Source organism: Erythrolamprus reginae, chromosome Z (assembly GCF_031021105.1).
Source record: "Erythrolamprus reginae isolate rEryReg1 chromosome Z, rEryReg1.hap1, whole genome shotgun sequence".
NCBI lineage: Eukaryota > Metazoa > Chordata > Lepidosauria > Squamata > Dipsadidae > Erythrolamprus > Erythrolamprus reginae.
The window spans coordinates 20,674,103-20,694,282 of NC_091963.1; the positions used below are offsets into that span (position 1 = coordinate 20,674,103).

Genomic DNA, 20,180 nt, shown 5'->3' on the forward strand with positions numbered 1-20,180 from the left:
AGCGCTCAGAGGCGAGCATCGGAGGAGGGTCCGCGAGCAGGACACGCCCGATCCCTGCGGGCCATAAGGCGCCGCCGGTGAGTTAGGAGGCGGAGGAGAGACAAACGTGAAGCAGGTGTGAGGTGCTGGAAAATTGCCAACGTACAAGGTGTAGGCGGAGGTTCCTCCCTCAGAATATAAAGCTTCTGCCCCAGGGGTTTGGTGAGGAGGGGGGAGTGTTGAAGAAGAACTACGAGCGACCAATTGGCGAGGCTGCGAAGAGGCTGTGCGTTTTCAGGCTCGGGGTCAAAACTGGAGGCGTAACTAGGGGCGGATACCGCTGAACTAGGCTTGACAAGGAAAAAGTGGAAGGAGGACAAAGCGCAACAGCGCACAAGCTTGAGGCCAGGCTGTTAATGCCCGCGATCGTCGAGGTCGCTGTGGGGCGCACTGAGCTCTGAGTGGCTGGCAGAAGGCAGCAGCGCATCCGTTGGTGAGAGCCAGACCGGCGCCAAAGATCTATAGGATGGCGAGAGTCTTGAAGATGCTGCACTAGAGCCGACCTTGCACACTCTTAACTACGGAGGGAGCGGGGCTAAGGGAAAGAGGCGTTCAGCCCCTTCAGGTAACGGGGCCGTTTTGACTTCTTTGGAGAGCCGCGCGGAGATTGAAAAGCTCGGATGAACCCCATAGCTGGGCCGGACTTTTTTTTTCCTGTGGTGTGCACTGAGAAGCCCTCTTACGTCTGGAGGGGAGAGGAGATGACCCGCCGAATGCCACAGGGATGCCCTGAAATACCCGCGTGGGGTGATCGGCTTGCAGAGTAGGTGGGTGTGTTGGGTTGAACTAGGCAGTCAGCCAAGGCGAAATCTGGGAGCAGAGTTACCCCGCGTCTTCAGACGGGCGCTTCAAGCCCTGACAGCCTCACTTCGCTTACCTGCTGCGCGAAAACCCTTGCTTCTTCGGAGGCGGTCAAATAGCGGAGCGGGGGAAGGCGGCTCCTCATCGCCGGCGCGCTCCTGCCCGCCTCGTCTTGTTTCGCCTTCGTGAGTCCGTCTGTTCCTCCCTCTCGGTCTCCAAGCCTCTCCACCCCTTTCTCCTCTTCCACCCATTTACCCTTCGAGTAGATTTCGGGGCTTTGGTGAATGTGGATTCTTGTTTGTGTGTTGGGGGGCGGGGAAGGGGTGGGGACTCGGGGCTTTGGAAATAGCGTCGGGTCCTCTCTTATTGCCACTGATTTGGGCTTCTTCTCTTTAGGCTGCAGGAAGGAGCCGCTTGGCACTTCTGCCAGCATCCCCACCGCCGCTGCCAGCCGCTTGAATCAAGCGCCAGCAGAGGCAGCGTCCCATCGCCCAGGGGCTTTGGGACTGCAAGCCCCCGCCGCGTTTGCAGGGCGCACGAGGCGTCAGGTCAGTGGCGAGCGAGGGAGCGCTCGCCGGGTCTGGGCGCGGAGCACGTCTCGAGCTCCCCTGAGGGTAGATCTGTCTCCCTTCGAGAGGATCGCCAGGGTGGAAGAGGTCTTGCGCCCCTCCTTCCGCGTCTGGCGAGACGGTCGGGAGGTGAAGAGGGCAAAAGGGAGGGGAGGAGAAGTTGGTGGAAAAGTCGCCTCTCGGCTTACCAACTGCTTTCTATTCCTCCCCAGCGTTATAGGCAGGCGCCCTGCTGAGCCTTTCCCTGGGAGAGTTGTACAACCCGCTTAGGAGAAGAAAGCGGCGAGGATTTCCGCGCGGTTCGTCCATCTGTGCCGCGGGTGCGACTTCCTTGTTAGTTTTTCCGCTTTCCCTACCCCACCCCCACCCCCATGTTAACCTCTATTTGAACATGGCAAGGACAGTATCTCCTGGAAATGGATTCAGTGTGGGAAAAAGCACAGGAAATCAGAGCTAAATGACAGGATGCGGGAGACTTAAGGAGGTAGTCGAGACAGAAAAAAGGGGGGGGGAGAGAGAGAGGAGAGGAGGGACAGAGAGCGCGCGCCTCCTGCAATCGACAAGACTTCTGGTGCTACTAATACAATTGTTGTCGTCTGAATCAGTTTTCTGTTTCTTTTTAACTGCCCGTGCTGAAGGAGGATTTAAGAATTGCCTGGAGAGGTTGGATAATCTTGCTCCGTTTCTTCAGACCTCCTGAATCCGAAGCAGAAGATGGCCTGGGGTCTACTTTTGCACTGTGCAGCCCTCATAGTCGCCCTTGGCAGGGCTCTGAAGAGTGGTAAGTGACTCAGGATCACTTTCAGGTGCATCCAGGTTGCAATGCCTGAGATTATGATGATGATGATGATGATGATGATGATAAGCCAACCATGAAACAGGTTTTAACTGTATTGGCTAGAAGGAAAGGTTGATGGATAACATGCTGAGTATTCATCTAGAATTACACCTAATCAACACGCTTAGTCTATCAGCCCTTCCTTTTTGGCTCCACACACTAATGCAATATGTAACACTGGGCTTACGGCGTTCACATAATAGCCAATCATTTTAATGTTTCCTTCCCTTGGCAGTTCGACAAGATTGTCCAGAAAAATTAAACAGATCAGTATTTCAAATGCTAAGTATTGTTTACTACTGAGGAAGTGAACACTAAGGGAGATAGCTATGTAACTTTGCTAGGTAAAATTTCCCCCTTTTTATTAACTTATAAAATGAAAAAAGACTTGAGTTTTACTGACTGCTTGTCCCAATGCAAGGAATATAAAACATTCTTCTTAAAAAGCAGGCAACAATTCTAAGGAAGAATTCCCTCAAATAGTCTTTGTATCTGGCCTTAGGGCAATGCTTGATAGCAGCAGCTTCAAAACATGGGTTTCTGGCACAATAGTGGTCAGGCATCTGGAATATCTCATTATATTATGAATTCTTTAAAATGTTCTTACTTTAGGAGTGGCTGGCATGCATGGAGTGGGGAAATCACCTGGGTTTTTCCTCTCAGAACCAATTCTGAGCAGTTATTAGCTAATTACTAAATATTAACTTCTCGCTTGGCTAGGATTTCAATCAAAGTAATTAAACGAAGGGACCTCCTCTGTACTTTGGGTGGTATATTGTTTTAATAAGCGAGTGCGTGTAGTGTGCATGTCTTACAGGGACCAGATTTAAATCACATGTTATGAAGAAAATTAATCTTTTTCCAATATTAGGCTAATTTGGTCAAAACTCAACAAGTTCTCTTGTCTGCTGCTTCACTAGCATTACAGTAGGATCTGGGAATCAGTTTTCAGGGAAGCCTTTGTATCTTGGATGTTGTGATTCAGTTTCAGATCAACATTGATGCTTTGGAACTAGATCTTCTCTTTCAGTTGTCAAGTCTTTCTTTTCGTAGGTTACAGGTTTAGGGTGTGTATTTTCAATGATACATGAATAGTACCAAATTTAACAGAAGAGGCTCACGGAGAGCCTGGTGGAATGAGATGTACTAAATGCCTTTGTACCATCCACTAATATTCTTTGATGAGCCCGATCTAGGAAGAAACTACAAAGCTACCATTGAGTCTGAGTAATTGTGGGCAAAATATTTTTAGCCCCACTGGAGTCATCGCAGTTCCTTGGATCTGCAACAATTGAACAGACCCACAAATGCCAGATCTGCCTCTATCCAGTACAAGTGTCTGCAAAATTAATTCATTAGCCCTATTTAGAGCTAATGGTCCAAAGTCATTAGAAACTGCTTCTCTTAATCAAGTAAGAGAGAGATTTCACAGAGCCAGATAGTCCTTAACAGCCCACATTATCTTATTATATTATCCCTTTCCCAGGAGATAGCGATTAAAGTGTTATTGGTGGTGAGTCCACTAAATGTTTCCTGGAGTGACTATGTCAAGTGATTCACTGGTTTATTTCAACCATTTCACATATTCCAGATTATGCCATGTTGTTTTGCATAGTATGAAGTAGCATACTTAATGAAGCCAGATAGTTTTTTCCCTAAGTCTGCTACAGATGGCAAATCATGCCAGATTGTCTCTCCTGCCACATGCAGGAGGTTTGCACAAGAATATCATTGGCTGCTCACTTTGAACTCCTAAGGACAACATCTTTTGTTCTCAGGAAAGACACATACGATGCAAACTGCCAAAGCAGGGAAAAATAGGAACATACAACCAACTCAAAAATCATAATCTGTTGGAGGAAATAAACTGTCTCATTCTCTTCTAATTTTTGGCAGATGTTTCATATAATTGCTGCGGTTGGTGCATTTTATGTCTTTCTTTCAAACTGACCTGGTTTTCTATAGTAAAATTCTGCACACCGATAATTTCACATTAAGAACTATTGGTAAACATTTTCATATCGCCAAATTTCTCTTATAAGCAACCTGTGTATGCCATTCCTGGGGAAATGTTATGCCTTGCAAGCTATGCATGTTTGGTTCTGTGATGTTAATGGAATATCAGCGTCATTGCACTCAGATTAGCAGTCCATAATTTTTAAATCTAGCCAGTGTAGTAAGCAACAGTGGTGTTATTGACACTGGAGGTTCACGAGTTGTCTTTTCTTACATCTTTATAATTCTGTAAATTGTAGTTAATCCTAACATGAGTCAGAGCACTTTTACTCAAGAACAGCGCATGAGATTTGAAAGTCTGGGGAAGGCAAGGATTTTGTAATTGGAACTAAAGTTTGTTTTGTTTCCCCTTCCTTTCTGCTTTGCTAACCCTTATCTGCTCCCCAAGCAGCAAAGGTGGGGGAAAACATCCGTAATGGAGCTAAGTAAACCTTTGCTGCTTTAACAATGTGCTTTGTTGCTGGGTAGTCTGGATCTCTGGAGCACAGATCACTTCAAATTGCTTAGATTTAGTATCTGATAAACCAGAAAGAGAGGGATGCTGTAAACAAGCCAGATTGTCTAATGACAAAGAACAGACTCATTATCAGAAAGATAACAGTAAGCAAGAGGGGGGCAGGCACTGTGTTAGCTTCAAGTTGCTCCCTGTGTAAAATTTGATATTTAATAGCATTGTAGGTTCCTAATCTATAATTAACTACTAACCATATACTACTATAGTATACTAATATGAGTACAGTACTTTCAATTCTGTAGTCAGTACGTAACAAAACTTTAATTTGTGTAAAAGATCATTGTAAAGTTACCCAGTTTGCATGTTTTTTTTTAAAAAAAGATCTGAACGAAGATGAAGTTGATTCTGCTATTTATTTTGTTTACAGAGAAAAAACATTCTATACACAATTGAATAAACAGTTGTGCAAGTTATGGGAAAGTAAATATATTACCTTCAGTTGACCCGAGGTGATTAGTACTGACCAACTATTATTTGCATGATGGATTGATCAAATGATGAGTGATTTCGATATACAGTAATACATGTGTGTTTGTGTATTTTAATTGCAGATCGATGTGGTGAAAACATAAACATTTTAGAGCCTGGATATCTCACCTCTCCTGGCTATCCTAACAGTTATCATCCAAGTCAAAAATGTGAATGGTTGATTCAAGCTCCTCAGCCCCACCAGAGGATTATGATCAACTTCAACCCACACTTTGATTTGGAGGACAGAGAATGCAAGTAAGTGACATTGGTCTGTAAGGGGAACCACAGCACCATCTAGTGGGCAAAAGACATTCGTCGTGTCTTCTAGAGGGGGGTGGGGAGTTGAAACAGCTGATAAGTGTGAAATTATGTGTGCAAAATGCATTTCTTGGTGCTGTGACTTCAGATTGGACCATGTGCAAAAGCAAGTACATATTTCATAGTAGACACTGTCATAGTTATAATCTTAGAATCCATCTGTTTATTTTGTTGGGAATTTGGACCAATTAGCAGTTATTCTTTCTAAAACTTGCAGGAGGAAAAAGGTAATTGCTCCTTTTTTAAAAAAAGATGTTATAATTATGAAAAGAAAAACACAGTCGTGCTTTTTTAAAAAAAATCGGCTCACCTTATTGACTAATTACAGTTTATTTTTTGTTCGTTTGATGGCAATGATCATATTTATAAAAGAGTGGAGCAAGCCTCGATATACGTGTGTGTATATCGCAGTACATATATTTTAGAGATTTCTCTTATTGTAATTAGAAAATATTTGTGCACTGCCCAGAAAAGTATATTGATTAACAAATGATTTTTCAATATAAGTTGCTGAGTTATCTGAGAGCTTTACTGATAAGTATATAGTTTATATAGAATGTAATGTACAAAATGCTTTATAGAACTAATATCAAATTAAAAGTTAGTTGTGGTTAAAGTTATGGTTTTCACTGGTTTGGTCTCTCTTTATTATGGAAACTCACTAGATTTTTGGCTTGTATTTCACTTTTCTTGTTGTGAAGGAAACTAAGATAATCACACAACATCAGCACAATTTAAATGTAGTAATAAATACATCAAGTGATCTCATGCTAAAGTAACATTAATTCTGAGATTGGTATGAAGTAATTTATTTAAGAAGTACTTTCAAAATGTTGACTGAAAGTTAATAGGTGCTCTTTATTTTCAATACTCCATGTAAAAACGGAGAACTAATTTGACATCTCAGTTTATATGTAAAATATGAGAATTTTGTACTATTTGTTGAATGTTCCCAGCACACCTAACCCACATAGTAAGTTTAAGGTGTTCTAACATTGTAGTTGAGCAGAAATTGGAAGTTCATAATTGCTTATAAAGATTTTGTTATATAGGATGTGTAATTTGATTTCTATATGGTGACATAGTAGTGACGCAGTGATTAGAATGCAATTGTGCAGACTGACTCTGCATTCCACTGTCAGTAGTTCGATCCTGACTGGATCAAAGTTGACTCAGCCTTCCATCCTTCCAAGATTGATAAAAATGAAGACCCAGATTGTTATTCTTAGAGTGATTTTAAAGCACCATGAAGCAATATCTAAATGCAAATGCAATGCAAAGTGTGAATAGGCTCAATGTGTGAATAGTTCTCAATGTAGAATATTATCCAATTGAGTTTGTGAATCTTTGTAATCTCCAAAAGACTCTATGGAATAAATTAATAATACTTCCATTGTTTTACAAATGGGATAAAAATTATTTGTCATAAGCCAGATTTTTATCTTGTTTCCGACTGGGGACTGTTTTTGTTGTTTTTGCTACAAATCTGGAGGACCAGATTCGAAATCTTATCATTGCTGAATAAAGTGATTAAATAAAGAAATGTTTAACACTAATTATCCTAACATTAATAGATCCACCTTTAGACAAAGTGAGGCTGCGGCCGTGTAAATGTTGTGTATTCTGAAGAGACATACAACATAATTGCTTTGTAGAACATAGAAACATAGAAGACTGACGGCAGAAAAAGACCTCATGATCCATCTAGTCTGCCCTTATACTATTTTCTGTATTTTATCTTAGGATGGATATATGTTTATCCCAAGCATGTTTAAATTCAGTTACTGTGGATTTACTAACCACGTCTGCTGGAAGTTTGTTCCAAGGATCTACTACTCTTTCAGTAAAATAATATTTTCTCATGTTGCTTTTGATCTTTCCCCCAACTAACTTCAGATTGTGTCCCCTTGTTCTTGTGTTCACTTTCCTATGAAAAACACTTCCCTCCTGGACCTTATTCAACCCTTTAACATATTTAAATGTTTCGATCATATCCCCCCTTTTCCTTCTGTCCTCCAGACTATACAGATTGAGTTCATTAAGTCTTTCCTGATACGTTTTATGCTTAAGACCTTCCACCGTTATTGTAGCCCGTCTTTGGACCCGTTCAATTTTGTCAATATCTTTTTTAGCACAGGGAAGGGAAGAGATACCCTTTCTTGTATTGACCAAGGCTTGGTTTTTTTATCTTTTTTATAATACACTCTACTATACGTGGGCACACCCTTGACTTGGAAGATATAACTTATCCAGAACGCAGTTCCATGACACATCACAATGTACCCTGCGTGTGACACCTTTGCTCTGCTATCTCTACCAGTTATCAGAAAGTTTCCAGGTGAAATTCAAGATGCTGGTTGTCATGTGTAAATCGTTTGCATGGCTCATTACCTGATCTACACAACTGCTCTTCTTTTCTCCAATTGTCTTTGTCCTGGAAGATGAGACAGGTTGCACATGTCCCACATCCCTTCCATTAAAGAAGGGGTGCCTTCTCTGTTGCTACTCCTGGCTCTTGGAATGCCATTCTTCATAAGATGGGACATAGAATTATTATTATTATTATTATTATTATTATTATTATTATTATTATTATTTATTGGATTTGTATGCCGCCCCTCTCCGCAGTCTCGGAGCGGCATACAAATCCAAGAATTATAGGACTGAAAGGGAGCTTAGAGGTATTCAAGGCAGGAAAATGTATACTCTAAAGGTCAAATGGTTGTCCAGTCTTTCTTTAAAAAAATCTCCAGGGATGCAGCACCCACAACTCCAGGAGGCTAGCTAGTCCATCGAATAATTGTTCTCTCTGTCGGTAAAATTTCTCCATAGGTCAAGGTTGGATCTCTCTTTATTGTCCTGCTTTTTGTCATGCCCTTTGATGCTTTGGAGAACAAATCGATCTTCTCTTCTCCATGACAGCACCTCAAGTACTGTTGGGGTGGAGCAGTGGTTAGAGTGCAACACTGCAGGCTATTTCACCTAACTGCTAGCTGTTCAGCAGTTCAAATCTCACCACCTGCTCAAGGTTGACTCAACCTTCCATCCTTCCGAGGTGGGTAAAATGAGGACCAAGATTGCTAGGGGCAATATGCTGATTCTGTAAACTGCTTAGAGAGGGCTGTAAAAGCACTATGAAGTGGCATATAAGTCTAAATGCTATTGCCACTGGAAGGCAGCTATCATAGAACCCCTAACTATTTATTTATTGGATTTATTTATTGGATTTGTATGCCGCCCCTCTCCAGAGACTTCTGCTTCCTTTAACTGCTCATCATAGGGTTTAGTCTCCATATTCCTTAACATCTTTGTTGCTCTTCGTTGTACATTTTCTATGGTATCAAGCCTTTTTTGAGGGCGGTATTGTGATGACCAGAACTGGATGCACTATTTTAGGGAATACCATCAATAGAGGGAGAGTGGGGGAGTCATACGTGCATGTGCCCACACTCATAATTCCACATGCTCCCCCATGCATGTGTGTGTGACCCCCTCCATTCCTGACATGCAATGTGTTTTTGTGACCCCCTCCATTCCCGACAACACGTGTTTTTCACTCTCCTGAGGTTTCAGAACCTTTCTAGGAGTCTGGGAAGGGCAGAAACGGCCTTCCACCCAGGAGACCCTCCAGAGGCAGAAAATGGCTCGTTTGCCAACTTAAGTTTTTTTGCTCTCCCCAAGCTCCAGAGCCTTTCTAGGAGGTTGGAGAGGGTGAAAATGGACTTCCGTACACACACACAAACACACACCGGAGGTCCTCAAGAGGCCAGAAATGTCCCATTTCAAGTTGAGAAAAGAGCAATTCTCTTCTCTGGAGGGCTTTGAGGGGGAGAGGGTCTTAGAAAGGCTCTGGAGCTTGGGGGAAGTGAAAAAGATGCCTCCCCCACCCGCTCCATAGGTTGGAAACAGCCTGTTTCCTGACTCCCAGTGGGCCCAAAAGGCCTGGAAATCAGCTGGCTAGAACACGTATGTGTGCCAGACTTGAGCTTGTGTGCCCACCAATATAGCTACATGTGCCACTTGTGGAACGCATGCCATAGGTTCGTCATCATGGCAGTATTCCATATGTGGTCTCATTAGTGTAAGGTGACCAGATTATAACTTCGGTAAAGCAGGACACCATTAAGGGAGGGGGGGTGGATGGCTGAAAAATCTCTACAGACTTTTTCCTCAATGTTTGTTTTTGTGTATTGCTTCCCAGTCCGGCACTTCTATCAATTTATTCTTTCCCGTTTTTGAAAAGCATAAAAACAGTAAGGCAAGGGAAGAGAGCGAAGTAGCTTGCCTGTTCTGCTCTCAGGTTGCTTCTTATACTGGAAGCAGCTCTCCTCCCCCCACTCCCCCAACCCCAGAGAGGTGTGTGCTCGGTCTCTTCTCCAACCCTCCGATCTCTCTCTCTCTCTCTCTCTGTTTGTGTGTGTCCGATAGCCTGGACTTTATTTGCTCTGGACTGCCCAGAGCAAATAAAACATTTCCTTTCTCTGGCCACCGGGAGGAGGAAGCGTCTCCCAGTGCCCAGAGAAAGGAAATGCCTTATTTGCTCTGGGCAGTCCAGAGAAAGGAAAATCAGGACTTTTTAAAAACCCCGCAGGACGCAAGACAAATTATTAAAAATCGGGACTGTCCTGCCAAAAGCGGGACTTACATTAGTGGGGTATAAAATTATATTATCTCTTTACATGATTTAGATGCTATCCTTTATTTATATGGCCTAAGACTGCATTGGGTTTTTTGGCAGCTGCAGCACACTGCTGGCTCATCCTTACAAAGACACATTTATTTATTTATTTATTTATTTATTTATTTATTTATTTATTTATTTATTTATTTATTTGGCTCACAGCATACAATAAGACAATTCACAACAAATCTAATAAATTTTTTAAAAAATTTAAAAACCCCATTATTAAACCAGTCATACACACAGTCACACCATAGATAAATTATATAGGCCCGGAGGAGGGAGGGGGATTGCCTCAATTCCCCCATGCCTGACGGCAGAGGTGAGTTTTAAGGAATTTACGGAAGCAAGGAGGGTGGGGGCAGTTTTAATCTCCGGGGGGAGCTGGTTCCAGAGGGTTGGGGCCGCCACAGAGAAGGCTCTTCTCCTGGGACCCGCCAGACGACATTGTTTAGTCGACGGGACCCAGAGAAGGCCAACTCTGTGGGACCTAATCGGTCGCTGGGATTCGTGCGGCAGCTACTACTGTTGAGCCAGGAGCTACCTAATCTATAACTGGACATTTGGTTTTTGCTGCCCAAGAATGACTTGAAAACCTGCCTTTTTAAACATAACACGAGCCAAGAGTTTTTGTGATCCTGCCAAGTTTTGACTGATGAAGGTTGTTGATGTCCAAACGGATGTTTTATGTACTTCCTCATAGCATCATTTCATTTTTATAGCTTCAGCATTCTGATTGTATGTTTCTACTGAGTTTTTATCATAAGGCACCTTGAGTCTTTCTAATTTGTTGGCATTTTAAGTGTAATAAATAAAGAACACTTATATGGGAGGAATACTCTATATAAGTATAGAGCAAAATCTCTATGGCTGGGCCTAACTAATGGACAGAATACTTCTTCTGACACAGGTAAGTCATTGAATGATTAGTGAGCAGCAGTGGTGGATTTCATTTACCTTTGCTACCAGTTTGAGAATGAGAGCGTGGACGCACAAGACGTCTGCGCATATGCAGAGGCAAAACATCCATGATGATGTCTGGTGGGTGGGAGGAGCCTCCCATCGCCGCTGCTACTGGTTCGCCCGAACTGGAGCAAACCAGTAGAAACCCATAGGCAGCAGGAACTATAAAATAAGGCTACTTGGCAGGGGAAGAGAAAACATCTAGGTTTGATGAAAAGGAACTTAAATCTGCCATAGAAATAGCTAGCCTGTTTCATGTAACCAAAATTGGGACCAGCATTTCCATTGCGGTCGTAAGTCAAGTCACCACAAGACTGGACCTGATTTTAATAACATTTTTACAGCAATCATAAGTCAAGTCACCATGGTCATTAAACTAATCATGCAGTCATTAAGTGAATACAGCTTCCCCAGTGAATCCAACAAAAATGTCAAAAATTGTGATTATGTAATCAGAGACCAATCGTACATTCTTCAAAGGAAAAATTTACATTGTTGTAATATGAATAATTTAGTATTTATTTCCAAAAGCTGCTGTATGGCAGTGTAACAGTACAATAATTGAAATATTATATTCTGGCACCACAGGACCATCCTGTAGAGGTAAAAAGTTAGCAAACCTGGTTTAGTGTAGGTGTACTGCACCCATGAGCATAATACATTTCTTCTTTTCTGCATAATATTTGGTCCCTTTAGTACATGCTTTGAAACCTAATTAGTGTCTGGTGTTTTTTTTTACTCCACTCTAATTGGGCAGTTTTGTTGTCAGGCAAAGGTAGGTAATTTTACAGCAAAAAGCTTTGTAGGCAGACCTACTTAAATCGGCCTTTCATTGTATAACTTAAATGCTTCCTGTGTTATTTTGTGTTCCATTTTAAATACTGACTTCTTGACTTTCACATTATGACAATTAAACTCAAATGAGGAGATTTGTGTCAGGGCAGCAAATCTGTCAAATAAAAAAATAATCTTCACAGAAATTTTTTTAAAACTCTGTTCAAATTGCATTTTTCAAAAATTCATCTTTTGTTTTTTTTTTGCCAGATTCTAGGTAGTGAAACACTATATTACTGCATTTGTAAAAAAAAAATAATTGGGATTTTAGCATTAAGCAACCTATTATTTTCCATTTCTAGGTTTTGGTTTATTGTCACAGCTGCACGAATCCCAGCGACCAGTTAGGTCCCACAGAGTTGGCCTTCTCCGGGTCCTGTCAACTAAACAATGTCGTTTGGCGGGACCCAGGGGAAGAGCCTTCTTTGTGGTGGCCCCGACCCTTTGGGACCAACTCCCCCCAGATATCAGAGTTGCCCCCACCCTCCTAGCCTTTCGTAAGCTCCTTAAAACCCACCTCTGTCATCAGGCATGGGGGAATTGATACTTTCCCTCCCCTAGGCTTATAAAAAATTTATGCATGGTATGCTAGTATGTATTATTGGTTTTTAAATTGAGGTTTTAAATTAACTTAAACTTAAATACAGTGATGCCTCGTCTTACAAACGCCTCGTCATACAAACTTTTGGAGATACAAACCCGGGATTTAAGATTTTTTTTGCCTCTTCTTACAAACTATTTTCACCTTATAAACCCACCGCCGCCACTGGGATGCCCCACCTCCGGACTTCCATTGCCAGCGAAGCACCCGTTTTTGTGCTGCTGGGATTCCCCTGAGGCTCCCCTCTATGGGAAACCCCACCTCCGGACTTCCGTGTTTTTGTGATGCTGCAGGGGAATCCCAGCAGCGCAAAAATGGGCACTTCGCTGGCAATAGAAGTCCAGAGGTGGGGTTTCCCAGCAAGGGGAGCCTCAGTAAAATCGCAGCATCGCAAAAACACGGAAGTCCGGAGGTGGGGTTTCCCATGGAGAAGAGCCTCAGGGGAATCCCAGCAGCACAAAAATGGGCGCTTCGGCTGGCAAAAGGGGTGAAGTTTGGGCTTGCACGCATTAATCGCTTTTCCATTGATTCCTATGGGAAACATTGTTTCGTCTTACAAACTTTTCACCTTAAGAACCTCGTCTCGGAACCAATTAAGTTTGTAAGACAAGGTATCACTGTATTAGATTTGTTTACATTGTACTATTATTGCTGTGAGCCGCCCCGAGTCTGCGGAGAGGGGCGGCATACAAATCTGATTAATAAATAAAATAAATAATAAATAGATAAAATATGTAATATTGCAATCAAAGCAGTTGATGCTTTAGCTTCAAACCATCCCTCTCCACACACACACTTACATATGAACAAATATATATATTGGTAGCCTCGAACCAGAGATAACAGATTACTGCATTTGATGAAAGAAGTACAAATAAGAGTTCGAGTTTATTGTTACATCTTAATTGCATTTTTCGTTTAATAACAGTTACGGAGACATTGGAAGGTGGTAATAATTGTCACATTGAAGCTGTCTGAAGAGCAGCTACAGCCCTGCCTGGGTCTGAGCAAACAAATTCAGGAGTCTGCCCAGCTGAGACTAAACAGTTCTCTTGTTTTTATTTCAGTCTGGCTTCAGTAACAATCAGGGTCCTGCTTCTGTTGTCCGCTTAATCACCTCACTTTAATGCAAATCTGTTTTCCTCTCTTTTAAGCAGCTTTCATGTCTCCTGGAATTTGTATCTGAATTTCTTTCCATTTCACTAGCCTCCATTCCTCGTCTGGGCGCAGCGGGGCTTTTTTTAAAGTCTTTCTTTGCGGTTATCTTTTCCTTGCTTCTTATCCAGCCTTTTTTCCTTCTCCTCCCAGAAATGCCTAATTCCTAATAGGCTGCAGTCCTTCCCTCAGTAGGATTGTCTACATCTTCACTTTTCCACCTTTTATTTCTCAGTGATGCCCTGATTTGTACAACTGGATTTGCCCCATGCCTGCAAAGGGTCATTCGCCAAGGGATTAGTCTCCTTTACAGTACAAACAGTTCATTGAGAAGTTACTGGACCACACGGTCTTTCTATAAAAGGGGAAACCTCTGTTATTTATAAAGCTAAGCAGCATTCTAAAGGTGCAAAAAGGGGAAGGGGGTGAAGCTGCTTCGAAATCCTGTGAATTTCCAAAATGCAAACTCTTATTTCTCCAAATGATCCGGTTTCCTTTGAATGTTTAATTACAAATGTGGAAGTCAGCTGATTAAATTGCTCCCCAAAATATTTAAACTCAAAACATCTTACCTTCATCTTGTAATCCTTATTATGCTTAAAAGACTCTGAGAAAAAGAGCCGGGGTGGCGCAGTGGGTAGAGTGCAGTGCTGCAGGCAGCTTAAGCTGATTGTAGATCTGTAGTTCAGCAGTTCAAATCTCATCACCGGCTCAAGGTTGACTCAGCCTTCCATCCTTCCAAGGTGGGTAAAATGGGGGCAATATGCTGCCTCTGTTAAAAAGTGCTACAGCCAACATGTTGTAAGCCTCCCTGAGTCTAAGGAGAAGGGTGGCATTAAAAAATGGGAAAAAATTGAATAAATTAAAAGGGAATTTATGATCTGGATCTGAAGTTCTGACATCACCCCTCTCTTTGTTCATATAATCTACTTTCGGCACTTGGCAATAGGGCCATATTGACTGGTGCTTGCATGATCCCACAGTCACATAGCCCCATTCTTATGATAGTTTTGCCAAACATGAGCCCTTATTTCTGGATTTTGGCAGTGCCCAGCCACAGCCAACAATGGGTTCACATAATGCCCATGGCATAATTTAGTTAGGTCCCACAGAGTGGGTCTTCTCCAGGTCCCGTCAACTAAACAATGCCGCTTGGCGGGACCCAGGGGAAGAGCCTTCTCTGTGGCGGTCCCGGCCCTCTGAAACCAACTCCCCCCAGAGATTAGAATTGCCCCCACCCTCCTTGCCTTTCGTAAGTTACTTAAAACCCACCTTTGCTGCCAGGCATGGGGGAATTAAGATTCCTTTTTCCCCGAGGCCTTTACAATTGTATGCATGGTATGTTTGTATGTATGTTTGGTTTTTTTATATTAAGGGGTTTTTAATTCACTTTTAGTATTGGATTATTATTGTACACTGTTTACGATTGCTGTTAGCCGCGCTGAGTTTTCAGAGAGGGGCACCATATAAATCCAATAGATAGATAGATAGATAGATAGATAGATAGATAGATAGATAGATAGATAGATAGATAGATAGATATAATGAACATACAGTTATGACTACATCACTCATTTAATGACATCACAAAAATGTTAAAGTGGATCAGTCATGTGACCTACTCATTTTGCAACTACTACTTCTGTAATCAGTTTCCATTATGGTCATAACTTGAGGACTACCTGATCCGGCAGTAAGGGCATATAGATTTTAGACTAGTGATAGAGGTTTTACTCAGGAAAAAATTTAAAAATAAAAATAGTACACAATCAAATCACCAACACTGCCAATATCTTGAACATTGTTTTGTAATCCTTCACATAGAGAGAGAGATATATACTTAGAACAGCAGATATCAGATTGAGTAGGCTGATTATATTTGAGATGTTTTAACATGCTTTCATAACTACATTCCAATTTTATTTCTTTGCTCTTCCTTAGATATTCTTTGGATAGAGTGTAATTTTAACGACCTTGTGAAAGTTTCTGTTGTGCCATTTTTATGCAGAAAACTATGTTTATAATTGCTTTTGGGAGTAGAAAGCTATTGCTTTGTTTTATAGAAAGTCCACTTGGTGTAATGATAGAGGTGATGAATTCAAATCAGGGAGCTACACTTCAAATCTGCCATCAATCATGGAAGCTTCCAAGATAACCTTTAACCAGTTGCCCTTTCCCAGCCCAATTTATCTCACAGGGATTATTGTTATGGGGTAAAAGGAAACTATAAATCAAGGAAAGAACTATTGGAAATAAGAAGAAAATAATTGCAGGAATGTTCTGAAAATTGTTCTAATCCAAAGACCTGCGAAGCAAACTCTAAACCTTAAAAATAACACTGCATATAGTATTTTAATGCTGTGTTATTATTTTAAACAATGCATATGAATGTTTCAATTCAATTATGTATATTTGTGATATTTATTTTCACATTTGAAATTTGGTTTTAACACAATATGGTATAATATATAATATTTTTGTATTGATTCATTGTACTTTATTAGTATTGTTTATAAAGTACAAGGGCAAATGTAGTTACAATGAATAGAAGAAAATATTTTCAATGCTTATGTTTTCATATCTGTGCCTATTGCAAATATTTTGGGGGTGCAATTCTCTAACTAATAGGATTTGTTTGTTCTGATAAATTTGCCGTATATATTATTTTAAAATTTTAATCTTTAAAACTTTATGTCTGAAGAGTAAACAAAAATGTCACTGATTCACAGGCCTTTGGATTTATAGAAGTTTTCCGGTTTCCCAGCAATGCAAACTATCAGCATGATAATTTATAATGGTTTGTGACAAATGCTGCTGAGCTTAGAGGTGTTTGGTTACATTCAGATCAAATGTCATCAACTAGGGAGCAATAAAAATTTCACAGACACTAGGTTAAAAACATTAAGAAAATGGATGTGAAGTTTTAGACAACAAAGTTTTACAAAGTAGAATGGGATCACTAATGGAAGTCAAACAGTGAGGTTTTTGCAAACAAGCTGTTCATCTTGTTCCATTGTTAACACTATTGTTTTATAGGTAAAAGTTATTAATATTGAGCTGGTGTAATTGTCTGTAGCTTACATACTCAAAAAAACAGCTCCTTTGTTTGACAGTTCCTAGGTTTGCATGCCATGTTGCCAGATTAATTCATACAGAAAATTCATTTGGGTTTGGAAATACTGTATTGAAAGTAGAACAGGAAGGGCCCAGCAGTTCATTGTTCCTTAAATTGTTTTTAACAAAGATAATTTACATAGCTGAGATTAAAGTGATACGAGGATTGTAATCCATTATTATAGCTCTTTTTTTAAAAGCTATTATAAAAAACTGTTTATATATGTGTGTGTGTGTAGATGGGTCAAAAATCTAAAACAGATGCTGCAGTTAGAATTCTGAATCAGAAATAATTTACTGTTAGGCACGAGTATGGATAACATAATTTTGCCATAAATCAGTCTGGAATTTTAAAAAAACCCTCATAAAACAAGGTGGGCTTTTGGACAATGCAATCAAAGGAAATATTATAAAGGTTGGCACAGATAGTTGTGAGGAACCATTTAACTTTTTCAGATGTACAATTTAACCAGACTGAAAATTAATTCCAACACTTGTTTATTCTTTTTTCAGCCTCCATTATAAATCATCTAATTATTCAGTCAGAATGATAAAAACTTTCCAAACAATTCTGTAATATGCAGTTGAAACATTGACTGATGAAGGCAAATCTGTGTTGTTGATGTTTGCCAAGTTAAGATATAAGGATGTACTGTATATGCTTTTTTCTATATGCTTTACCCTGGAGTAAACTGAGGCCAACATAGTTGTAGAATCAGAGCTAAAAGTAGTTGGCTCTCTACATTGTCTCTTGTTTTGATCTATTCTTAGTTCTTTATTCATTCTCTTCCTTACTCATGTAGTAGTTCATTTTTGTCAGAAATCTGAACAGCTTGCTCAGGATGTTTTTTTTTAAAAAAAATTAGGCATTGGCCACAAGAAAATATGCTGAAGAGAACATGTTTCTTAGAACTATAAGTTCATCAGCAACAACGACAGCATCACATATTTCATTCTAGAGGACATTTTTACCCTATTAAAACAGGGCTGATCTGACAGGTTAGCCAGGAAGAGAGCATGAATAACAGATCAGTTTGAATTCCTTCATCTCTCATTTTACAAATTGAATCTGGGCTGTACATTTAGCTATATTCAACACATAGTTGGAATGAGCCCAACTCATCAGGCAATCTGTATAGTGCTGTCTAGTTGCCCTGTCCTTGCCATTTATTTACCACTACTCCAATTTATATGTAGTACACAAAATGTAATTAATGCCAGTCAACTTGATTTTTTTAAAAAAATAGGTCTTGTCAAACAAACCTGATTTCATGTTGTGATGAAATTAAAGTTTGGCTGATGATAGTAACAGAGTTGATATAATGTCTTTTGACGTGTGTGTATGATATATAACAGCTGGTTAAACAACCATACTCAGTGTGTGTTCATTAATCAACCTGTTGGGCGGTCTCAAATTGGATGCTACAGGTCTCTGTTGTAGGGGTGTTTGATCCAATATTTTTATATACAATCTTTGTATGAATGGGAAGAAGGGTTGCTTATCATATCTGCAAAAAGCACAAAACTAGGAGGAATAAACAATATTATAGAAAACAGATTTAAGATACAGTAGAATTCTGTCAAGTGGGGACCATGTTTAAAGTTACTTATATGAAGTAAAACAGATATACCGTAAGCTTTTAGCACAAAGAAAGAAGGTTGGTAAGGCATAATTTGGAAGGTATACTTCGGTGGTGGGGGAGTGCACTAGGTGTTCGGGAAAAGTAGCTAAAAATGGAATTCCTGAGAATTGGTCCAACACCACTGGCACATCAGATTGGGGAAGATGATTATTTATGATTTGTTCTATTCTGTTGTGAGCCGCCCCGAGTCTTCGGAGAGGGGCGGCATACAAATCTAAATAATAAATAAATAAATAAATAAGATATCCTTCAGGGATAATAAATTCCATGTCATTCAATTGTGAGGGAAATGCTAAAAGAATAGTGTACTGAATTTTAACTGAATTAACAAAACCATGATATCCACATCAAAGGAAATACTAGTTTCACTGTATTTTGCACCAGCCAAACTCACTTTTATATTTCATGTTCTGGACATTTAATTTAAAGAACTGATAAACCAAAGTGCATGCAAAGAAAAGGCTACAGGATGGACAGAATTCTAACATTTAAAATTTTTTCATGTAGTATAGGATTGTATATAGTATAGGATTTTTTACTGCTACTCCTATAGTAAATGAGACTTGATGGGAATAACAGACAGCCAACATTTTGTCATGCAAAGACTTATCTCTTTTTTTCAGATTTTCATCTCATGAGCTATTTAGGATAATTTGAGATTCTAGTGGATCGTTATAAAGAACATAAACATATTTGCCCTTGTTTCAGGATTCAGGGTTTTTTTATAAACAAGTTTTTGTAAAGGTTCTTTAATTTGGTGTGATTGCTTTATGCCTCTGAAATTGAAAAAATCTAGTAATTAGGTACAAGTAATCCTCAATTTATTAGCACATTTGGGAGTGGAAAATTCATTGTTAAGCACTGTAACCATTAAGTAAGCACCATGTAACCACATTTGATTTAACTTTAGATTCTAAGGTTCTCAACCTTTCTAATGCCACGCCACAGTTCCTCATGTTGTGATGACACCCAACCATAAGTATAGAGCCAATTCTCCCAATAGAGCTTTAAACTGATTGGCAGGAAGTTCAGAGGGATACCCCCACTGTAAATGTCTGATTGGTTGGATTGTAAAAATATGTTCCAAGGCACCAGAATAGAAGCTTTAGTTTCTAACACCATGGGAAATTTGTCTTTTCCCATGGTCTTAGTCGGTCCTTGTGAAACAATCGTTCAACCCCCAAAGGGGTCCTAATTCCCAGGTTGAGAACCACTGCATTAGAACAAAGCATATGGAAGATGCTTTTGTGGTCATTCATTCATTCATTCATTGGATTTCTATGCAATTTTTAATGTATTTTTAATACAAATGCTTGAGTAGGAGATGCTATATTGGACAAATTGTTGTCCAATATCTTCTTGAAAATGTCCAATGATAGAGCACACATAATTTCTGGAGACAAGCCATTTCACCGATTCTTCTCACTGCCATGAAATGTATCCTTAATTCTATATTGGATCTCTCTTTAATAATCTTCCACCCATTATTTTTGGTTCTGACCTCAGATTCTTTGGAGAATAGATGATCTCCTATTTCCCAGTCTGTCAAATGATGGAAGACTGTTATCACATTACCCTGGTCCTTCTCTTCATTAGAACAGATATACTTAGTTCCTACAACCT

At 40.2% G+C, this 20,180-nt stretch overlaps 1 protein-coding gene across 1 annotated transcript in view; it reads left to right on the plus strand.

The window, feature by feature from the left end:
* Window positions 1-373: 373 nt before the first annotated feature.
* NRP1 (neuropilin 1) overlaps window positions 374-20,180 on the plus strand; it is a 183,983-nt gene continuing 164,176 nt past the window's right edge. The window contains 3 exon segments of the mRNA XM_070766851.1: window positions 374-604; window positions 2,048-2,190; window positions 5,329-5,503. Coding sequence (XP_070622952.1) covers window positions 2,124-2,190; window positions 5,329-5,503 — 242 coding nt within the window. The 5' untranslated portion in view covers window positions 374-604; window positions 2,048-2,123.